The 8,596-nt window shown below is 58.7% G+C and overlaps 3 protein-coding genes across 3 annotated transcripts; 1 reads left to right on the forward strand and 2 right to left on the reverse strand.

Moving 5' to 3' along the window:
* Positions 1-27: 27 nt before the first annotated feature.
* Positions 28-3,559, reverse strand: SDRG_05587 (hypothetical protein). The gene is made up of 4 exons (XM_008611310.1): positions 3,441-3,559; positions 2,876-3,355; positions 2,517-2,820; positions 28-2,465 (listed from the first exon to the last, which is right to left on the reverse strand). The coding sequence occupies exons 1-4, from the start codon at positions 3,510-3,512 to the stop codon at positions 76-78; spliced, it is 3,246 nt and encodes a 1,081-aa protein (XP_008609532.1). The 5' UTR covers positions 3,513-3,559; the 3' UTR covers positions 28-75.
* A 614-nt stretch (positions 3,560-4,173) lies between these two features.
* Positions 4,174-5,046, reverse strand: SDRG_05588 (hypothetical protein). Its single transcript, XM_008611311.1, has 4 exons — positions 4,802-5,046; positions 4,662-4,752; positions 4,513-4,616; positions 4,174-4,464 (listed from the first exon to the last, which is right to left on the reverse strand). The coding sequence occupies exons 1-4, from the start codon at positions 4,980-4,982 to the stop codon at positions 4,211-4,213; spliced, it is 630 nt and encodes a 209-aa protein (XP_008609533.1). The 5' UTR covers positions 4,983-5,046; the 3' UTR covers positions 4,174-4,210.
* Positions 5,047-5,511: 465 nt separating this feature from the next.
* Positions 5,512-8,234, forward strand: SDRG_05589 (hypothetical protein). The gene is made up of 7 exons (XM_008611312.1): positions 5,512-5,585; positions 5,635-6,977; positions 7,026-7,517; positions 7,567-7,806; positions 7,853-7,936; positions 7,981-8,092; positions 8,136-8,234. Exons 2-7 carry the CDS (start codon positions 5,706-5,708, stop codon positions 8,204-8,206), a joined length of 2,271 nt encoding a protein of 756 aa, XP_008609534.1. The 5' UTR covers positions 5,512-5,585; positions 5,635-5,705; the 3' UTR covers positions 8,207-8,234.
* Positions 8,235-8,596: the final 362 nt, after the last annotated feature.

Raw genomic sequence — 8,596 nt, forward strand, 5'->3', positions numbered from 1 at the left:
ATTGTAGACCGGTGGACACTGCCGTTCATTTTGTTCATTCATCGATTCTTATTTATGCAAATCCACACGTGGTGCCTAGTGCTTGCGACGCTTGGGGGGCGGGCCGCCGTGCTTGCTGCCGCTGCTCTTGGACTTCTTGTTCTTTTTTCGGTGCTCGTCGTCGCTCTCTTCTTCCTCGCGCGCCTGCTTCTCGTGGCGCATGAGGTCCGACGCGCGCGCCTCGTTCTCGAGCTCTTCCCACGTCGGTCCATCGTCCTCGTCGTCGTCCTCGTCGCCCGAGCCCGCGTCGCTCGACTCGTCTTCATCGACCAGCGACACGTCCGAGTCCGAGTCGTCCGAATCGTCGTCGTCGTCGTCATCGTCGTCGTCGCCCGAGCCGTCGGCTTCAAACTCCGACTCTTCCTCGTCGCTGCCGTCTTCGTCGTCATCGCTGCCGTCCATCTTGAGAAACTCCCAGCCCGCGGGTTTCGGAACGCCGTCCTCGTCCGTGTCGAGGTAGAACCGGTCGTCCGACTTGATCGTCGCCATGATCTGCTTCCAGTTCAGGTTGGCCGTGCCTTCGGTAAAGCAGATATCAATGTCGTCGAGCCACTCCTTGATGCGCTCGAGCTCTTGCGTCGAGATCGCCGAGACGCGCACCGGCAACACGTCAAAGTTCTTGTGGATGAAGACCATGTCAAAGTTCTTCGAGCCAAAAAAGACGCGCTCGAAATGCACGTGCTCGACGTCGTCGAGGAGCGTGATGAAGAACGGAAACTCGGTCAGCGACACGAGACAGTGCACGGTCGGCTGCAATAGCACCATTTCCTTGAACGGCGTGCCCGAGAAGCCGAGCTCGCGGTACGGAATGTCAAACGTGATCGTCTTGTCGACGCGCTCGCTGACGCTCTCGACCTTTTGGCAAAAGTCCTTGAACGTCGTGTTGAGCTTCTCGCGGAGCGCACGCTCGCGGCCTTCTTCGTCGAGCTCGTCCGGGTCGTACATGGACCGGCGGCGGTTGTCGAGCGCTTGGGACGACTCGATGACCTCCGTGTAAAACTGCACATCGCGGTGCTTCTTCTTGCCAATCATAATGTGGTGCTTGAGGTGAAAGTGGATGAGCACCACGAGCTCATTGTCGCACGGCTGGAAAATCGCGTGCTTGATGTTCGAGTACAGAATGTCGAGCTTCTGGTTCTTGTTGGTCGTAAAGCGGAGACCGTTCTGGTGCGCCTCGAGCGTCCCCGTCGTCTTGCGCCCACTCAAATGCGGCCGCGCGCTCAGGTCGCTCAGCCGCGGCACGCGGCGGTCGCGCGTCAAAATCAAATCTTCTTGCACGACAAGGTCCGACTCTTCCTGCTCCTGCTGCTCGCGTTGCTTGACGCGCTTCTGGAGCTCCTTGATGAGCCGAAACTGGTTGTTGAGGTTGTGCGCGTCCGTCGAGCGGAAACCGAGCTCCTTGATAAACATGAGCGACGGATGCTGCGCGACAATGGCCTGCAGCGCCGGCGACGCGTCCTTCCCGAGCGTGCCGCCGACGCCCGGGCAGTGAAAGTTGATGCGGAGGTATGTCGCCTTGTCTTCCTCCGACTTGCTCACGTTCTTGATCGTCGAAATGTGGAACGGCACGGCGACGCCGTTGATGGGCACAATGACCGCTTCGTGGCGCATGTCGACCGACACTTGGCGCGGACGCAGCTCCGGGTACTGTGACGGGTGCTTGTACGCGACGATCGCATGCTTGTCCGAGCGCTTGCCCGTGACAGCGTCGCTGCTCTGCTCCTCAAGCCGGCGCATGGCTTCTTCGCGCTTGCGCTTCATGAGTTCGGCTTGGTGGCGTTCGCGGCGCTCTTGGTCCGTCTCCTTGCCTTCGAGCGCACGCTGCTGGTCGCGGAGGCGCGACTGCAGCACGTTGTTGCGCGTGCTCACAGCGCCGCCATTGTCGTCGTCGTCGAGCTCGGCCGCCTCGACCTTGGTCGGCACCTTCTTCTTCGACTCCTTCGACGGCTTGCTCGACGAGTCCGTGTCCTCAATGTCGTAGTGGATCTTGCCCCACGCCTTGGGCACCTTGGTGAGCACCTTGGTCTCGTCGGCGGACACCGTGATCGTGTCCGCAAGCAAAATCGAGTACGTCTCGGGGAGGTGCTTGGGGCGGTTGTCGCCGAGCGGGATGTTCTGAAAGCCAATCGCAACGTTGAACGCTTGGCCCGCCTGCACCACGTGGTGGTTCTTGGCCGCGAGCAGCATCGACGACTCGCGAAAGTCGAGACCAATGCCAAAGCCAAAGTTCTTGGTCAACTGCTTCGCGAGCTTGGGGTTCTTCGACTCGACAAACTTGGTCACCTTCTCGACGACCGACGAGATCTTCTTGCCGGGGCGAAGCTCCGCAATGCAGAGCTCTTGCGCGTCCAAGAGCAGCTCGTACGACCGCTCCATCGACTTCATGGGCGTAATAAAGTACGTGCGCGCCACGTTCGAGCAGTAGCCTACACGAATGTGAGCACTTGCAGGAGGGCGCATACGGAGCATGCACGTACCCTTGTAGCGCGAGCCCAACGAGGCAATGATGACGTCAAACTTGAGCGAAGACGAGCTGCTTTGCGCGCTCGGGCGCAAGTCGTACGTGCCGCCCGACTGGATGATCGGCGAGTAGCACGACTCAATGTCTTCGGGGCTCAATGCGACCTTGATCTTGCTCGGGTCTTCGTAGATGCCTTCGATCTGCGCACTGAGCACGTCGTGCTTGACCTTCTTGTCTTCGTCAATGATGCTCTCCATGTCTTCGATAAACTTGAGCTGGAAGACCTTCTTTGTGAGCGCGGCTGCCCAGCGAATGTTCTCCTAACACATGCATTTGGTGAGGATGCCTGTATAACGGTACGATGATGGGACGTACGAGCTCTTCCGAGGCCTTGACGCGGAGCGCGGCTTCGATCCCCTTGGAGACATCGACTTTTTCAAAGGCGGCGGCCTCGACTTCCTTGAGAAAGTTCTGGACGAGATCCCCTTCCGGGTTCTCTTTCGCGAGAACGCCGAGGCGCTTGCCGGCGCCGGACCCTTGCAGCGCCTTGATGAGCGTCTCGTAGTTGGCCTTGTTTCCGTCGGCCTTTTCGCGCTTGAGGAGCTCGAGCTTGATATCAGACGTCGCATTGCCGTCCTGGATGGCTTCGAGCATCGCGTACTTGCGGCCGCTCGTCAAAACGTAGACCGTCGACTTGGTAAAGACCATGAGAGTCTCGGGGAACTCGAGGAAGCCCAAGAGGTAGAACTGCATGATGGCCGACTTGCGGTACCCGCTGTCATCGCCGTTGGGCTTCCCGGCGAGCACGCAGAACGCGTCGACGGCCGGCTCGCCCCACTCCGGGTTCTTCGCATCCTACCCACCATGTCCATGAGCCGCCTATTCGCTTCATGGCCCTGCGCCATCTCCGAGGCGCATGGAGGAAGCATGATCGACCTACCTGCCAAGACGCATAGACGTTCTTGAGGCGCCGGAAGAAGAGGTCCTTGTCCAGCTGCGGCTCGCCCGACATGCTGCTGCTCCTGTGCTCCTGAACCGGAAATGGGTTTTGTTTGGAGGGAAACTTCACAGAAGCTCTCCGGATACTTATCCGGATTCGATAAGCGCGGTCAACTTGCGCACCACACATTCGCCGGCCCCTCGCGCCAAGATCATGCGCCCGACCGGTAGCCACGGTGCGCGCTGGCATGTACAGCACCATCGCATAGCGCATGCTTTGATGTATGTATTCGTGTTCCTCATCCGGCGGGGTCGACTGGCGAGCGTGGCGAGGCGGGGCCACCGCCAGCACCGTCACGACAAGTCGTTGCAAACACAAAACGAGGTCTTGAGGCCGGAATAGCATGGCGACCGCAAAGGAGATCTCGAGGACGCGGTATCATGACGACCGCCAAAGGCCCAGCATGGCGTGTGCTGCTTGTATGGAGCTCACGCACCCGGCATCGGTGCGACCTCTCTGGAGCCACGTCTTGTGACCGACAGCATGAAAGCGCTGCGTCGGTCATCTGCAATGACCTTCTGCAATGGCAAGCACAGTTGCACAGCCTTGGTGACGATAAGAAGCTCGCGGTGCAAGGCTATGGCGACAAGCGCTACCATGTACTAGTATGCGCCAATAACTCGTGTAACGCTCCTACCTCCTGCCAAGCTGCTGCATCGACACAACGACGAGGTGTGCATATGCCAAAGGCATGCACGACGCATCGATGATTAGAGTTTATTGTCGTCCTTGAGTGCGCGAAGAACCATGTCAATCTGATCCATGGCTTCTTGAAGCTTGAACACGAGCTCTTCGAGCTGCGCTACGGAGCACGTGAATCGCTCGTACGTCAACGAGCCTGTCAACGCCTCTTGGACCGTCAGCACGACGAAGTACAACGGCTCGTGGATCGTGCCAAAGGTGCTGGACCGAATGCAGTAGTCCAGCCGCCACGAGACGTCTACCACGCGGTCCAATCGCAAGCCTACAACAGAGTACCTATGGCGGTGCTCGCAGTGTATACGGCGTGTACCCGAAACGGACGCCAAGGACTGCACTACCGGGATCGTCTCCGACAGGATGCCGCAAATGTCTTCGACGACGTTCTTCTGGAAGCCAAGCTCGAGGAGCCAGCGACTAGCGGCTACCTTCAGAACCTATACGGCGAGTCATCATCTGTACCTGTTGTTGTCCTTGGACAAGTTCTGCTTGGCCATGTCTGCCACAAGAATGCAAGTGGCGGCATACGCCTCTTTGAGCGCGCGGGCTTGGCCTACATCGAGCAACGTGAATGCCCCAGCACTGGATCCCGACGTCGGTACCCGCGCTTGCCGGTAGAGGCAGCAGATCGCCGAGGTCCAAAGTAGCTGCATCATGGCTGCCAATCTGCGTGCCAGCGACATGGAAGAGCTTCCGGAGTGTCGTCGCGGGCAGTTGCGCGGCCGCTTGTTGGAGGCTAGCCTCCACGGTGGCGCTCAGCGGCATCACGAAAAGATCTGGCATCCGGACGCCACCGTTGCAACCGGATAATACGAAGGATCTCCCCCACAGCACCAGCACTGCACCGCGTGTGCAGCTCAATGAAGAAAGGGGCAGGGAGATCAAGGCTCTTCAAGTACCCACCTGTGTCGGAAGTAGCAGCATCCTACCAAGGCCATAAACTAAGTACAAGGCCTTGATCTACTAAGAACAGCTCCAAGAACTCGTCCGGAATTACGAATGTGGCAGTCGAAAAATGTAGTGCTGCGTACCTAGTAGTACCGGTACACACCTACCAATCGTGCCCTAGTACATAGTCTAGTTAGTTGATAGTAAGCTTAGTTGATAGGGGCATCAAGTCGCGGGTGTGGGCTCGTTGGCAGCGTGGCAAGCCGTGTCGTTGGAGCGTGGGACGCTATAATACAATAAGATGTTTTATTCTACCTCTCTATTTGTATGCAGAAGTACTTTGTCAATTAAAATGCCATTTCCGGACGACCTACACTCTGGCTTGCTATCCGGATATGTGGTGTGTTTGTCAATCGGCAAATATGTTTTGGAAAAAGAAGGACGCAGCGCCGACGGCGAAGCGGGCCGCCGGTCGACCGACCGCCAAAGCCGACGACGGCAAGTGCTTCATGGGCGTCTTCGTCATGGAATCATTGAATGCCTGTAGACTATGACCTCGCGCAGTTTGGGATCAAGACCGTGTCCGACAAGGACGTCCAGGCGGATCTAGCCAAGCTCATGGCCGAGATTCAAAGCGACACGAGCATGGACGGTATCAACCTCGGCGACTCGGACGATGAAGAGGCTGCGATCATGCGCGAGATCCAAAAGATGGCGCCGTCGGCAAACCTGCAGCACGCTTTCTCGCTCGGGAGCAACGTCTCGGACGACTTGGGCGACAGCGACGTCGACGAGGACGACCCGCTCTTGAACGCAGAGCTCCATGGCCTTCTCGGGACAAAACCACCGAGCGTTGAGAGCGAGCGGCAGCGATTGCAAGCCCTCGTCGACATGGAGCGGACAAAAGCGCTCGAGCTCAAGCGCCAAGGGATGGTTCCCGAGGCCCTCGCCGCCATGCGCGAGATGAAGGCGTACCAAGCGCAACTCGACAACCTGCCGCCACCCGAAGCAGCTCCTTCCGCGCCCGAGGTGAGTGTCGTCGTCGATGACGACAGCAGCCTTCAAGCTACGGGTGCCGACACGAACAATCCCGATGACGTCTCTATGCTGCATGGAACAGCCGTCTCGACGCCTCGAGACAGCCTCCTGCAGCAAGCCGAGAAGCTACGCGCCGACATCCACGGACAGAAGCTTCAGGCGCTCGCACTCAAGCGCGAGAACCGCGTGCCCGAGGCGCTCGCGGTGTTTCGCAACGTCAAGGTGCTCGAGGCGTCGCTCGCCGAGCTCGACGCCTCCATCGCTGCGTTGCCCGAAGAGGCGCCAACGATTCTCCTGGAAGAGGTCCAACTGCCGCCCATGGTCGACGACAGTGAAGACGTCCACGTCACGGACGAAGACTTGGACGATCCGTCCTTTGACGCGGAGCTGGCCAGCTTGCACAAACCGGCCCCGGCGTCGGTACCGATCCAGCGTGACGCCGCTGACGATCTCATCGATGCGTTCGAAGACAGCGACGACGACCACGACGACGATCACGACGACGACCACGACGACGATCACGACGACGTCAGTGCACAGACATCTTCGTACGCGCCCCAGGTTATGGAAACGTCGCTGCCCGACCAGATTGCAGCGGCCAAGGCCCTCGCCGTGCAGCTCAAGCGGGACGGGCGCATTCCCGAAGCCCTCGAGCAGCTCCGACGCGCCAAGGCGCTCGAAGCGACGCTTGTTCCGGAGATGGCACCTGGCCCATCGCCCACCGAGGTTGCGCGGCTGCAGCAATACGAAGCCGTCGAAAAGGCGCTCGTCGATGCGGCCAACACGAGCATGCACGCGGCCAAGGACCTCCTCGCGACCGACCGCGCCCAGGCCATGGCCCATGTCGAACAGGTCGGTCGTTCACAACACAAAGCAGGCATCAATGCTATATATCTGTAGCGCAAGTACTATACATCCGCGCTCGAGACGCTGCGGGGAGCGCGGCGCGACCCACTGCAGCCGTCGCCGACAATCGAGGTCGTCCGCGAAACGCGGCTGGTCGAGCATGTTAACAGTGCGGTGCGACCAGATGCAATTTTTGTGGCGATTCCCGAGCTCCGGTCGACGAGTCCGTTGGACGCTTTTGTCAAGTTTTCGCTCAACGTGCCGTCGACAAACCCGCACGAAGGCGCGACACCGAGCGCCCACGGCACCTCGAGCTTGACGTTGGGCGCTGAGTTTACCTTTCCGATCGCGCGCAGTCGCGGCCTCCAGAAGCTCGTCGAGCTGCGCAAGGCGCAGTTTGAGGTGCTCACGACCGCGGGGTTTTGGAAGGCGTCCGAGTCGCTCGGTCGTGGCTCGCTCAGCCTCGCGCCGCTCCTCAAGACGTCCGAAATCAACTGTTGGGTACCGCTCATGGCCAACCGGCGACCATGCGGCATTGACGTTCACGTATTGAAGTTGCTTGTTGATGACGATCGCGATGGCGACTGCTGCTTAGGTGATCTTGCGCCTGCGGACACCGTTGGGCGGCCCCGAGATGCGACCCGTGCACAGCGAGAAACTTGTGGTGGGTCCATACCCTCCTCGTGAGGTGCCGGTGGTCGTCCCGACGGTCGCTCCTGTGGTCACAGCCGTCGCACCAGTTGAGGCGCCGACGACCGACGTAGCGCTACCCATCGACGAAGCCGACCCGCACAGCCTTGACAATATCGTGAGCTACGAGGTCATGACCGACGAGGTAGCCGCTTTGAATTGTCGATGGGAAATGAACGTGGGGAATGCAGGTGGAGCGCATCACCAAGCGGCTCGAGGCAGGTGCGGTCCCCGAGCTCGTTGATCGCCTCGAGAGTCTCCAACTCAAGCGCCAGGTTGTACCCGTCTTTGTGTACAGCTCGAATCTCACCGCGACTAGCTCTTTGAGATTGAGATTCAGTCGGGCAAGCTCAGCTTCGAGATGTACGTGGCACGTCTCCAAGACCGCATTGCGCTCGACAATCAATTGGCGCGGTCCCTCTACAAGCAAGGTACAGTCGACGCCATCGACTTGCACTTTGATGGGCTTTGTAGGGCTAAAGGGTGATGCCGCCCGCGTCATGCTTCGCGTCAAAATGATGACAAAGGAGCTCGAATCGGCATAAGTGAAACAATGAAACAAAATGTTTTGCTAAAATGTTTTGCTATTGCCCTCTCGAGAACGTTGGGTCGATGATGTATACTAGTATCAACCAACTACAATGAACTGTCGGGTTGACTGCAGTGCTGCAGGCAGAAAATGCAATTTGGCTTAAAAACACTGAAATGAGTTGTTGGGCGCGCTCGCCAATCGTGCTGGCACAACGAAGACCATGATTTAGACCACCATTGGTGCGGGATTCTTGCCCACTTCTCACCGATCGCTCGATTTTGACGATTGAGCGCCCACGTCCTCCACGGCTATAAGATCCTGTGAAAACACATAATATTAATTTGCAAGGGAATTGGTCCGCTCAACGACGCAGCGAGACTGGAATCGCCAAACGTGTCGGGAA

Source organism: Saprolegnia diclina (assembly GCF_000281045.1).
Source record: "Saprolegnia diclina VS20 unplaced genomic scaffold supercont1.14, whole genome shotgun sequence".
Taxonomy (NCBI): Eukaryota; Oomycota; class Saprolegniomycetes; order Saprolegniales; family Saprolegniaceae; genus Saprolegnia; species Saprolegnia diclina.

Bases quoted from the DNA above. Each gene is read 5' to 3' on its own strand.
- SDRG_05587 (XM_008611310.1), bottom strand. From the start codon at position 3,512: ATGTCGGGCGAGCCGCAGCTGGACAAGGACCTCTTCTTCCGGCGCCTC. The intron at 3,356-3,440 runs GTAGGTCGATCA...CATGGTGGGTAG, and splicing joins ACGTCTATGCGTCTTGGCAG to GATGCGAAGAACCCGGAGTG. The intron at 2,466-2,516 runs GTACGTGCATGC...ACATTCGTGTAG, and splicing joins GTTGGGCTCGCGCTACAAGG to GCTACTGCTCGAACGTGGCG.
- SDRG_05588 (XM_008611311.1), bottom strand. From the start codon at position 4,982: ATGCCAGATCTTTTCGTGATGCCGCTGAGCGCCACCGTGGAGGCTAGC. The intron at 4,617-4,661 runs GTACAGATGATG...GGTAGCCGCTAG, and splicing joins TTGTCCAAGGACAACAACAG to TCGCTGGCTCCTCGAGCTTG. The intron at 4,465-4,512 runs GTACACGCCGTA...ACTCTGTTGTAG, and splicing joins GTCCTTGGCGTCCGTTTCGG to GCTTGCGATTGGACCGCGTG.
- SDRG_05589 (XM_008611312.1), top strand. From the start codon at position 5,706: ATGGCCGAGATTCAAAGCGACACGAGCATGGACGGTATCAACCTCGGC. The intron at 6,978-7,025 runs GTCGGTCGTTCA...ATATATCTGTAG, and splicing joins CCATGGCCCATGTCGAACAG to CGCAAGTACTATACATCCGC. The intron at 8,093-8,135 runs GTACAGTCGACG...TGGGCTTTGTAG, and splicing joins GCGGTCCCTCTACAAGCAAG to GGCTAAAGGGTGATGCCGCC.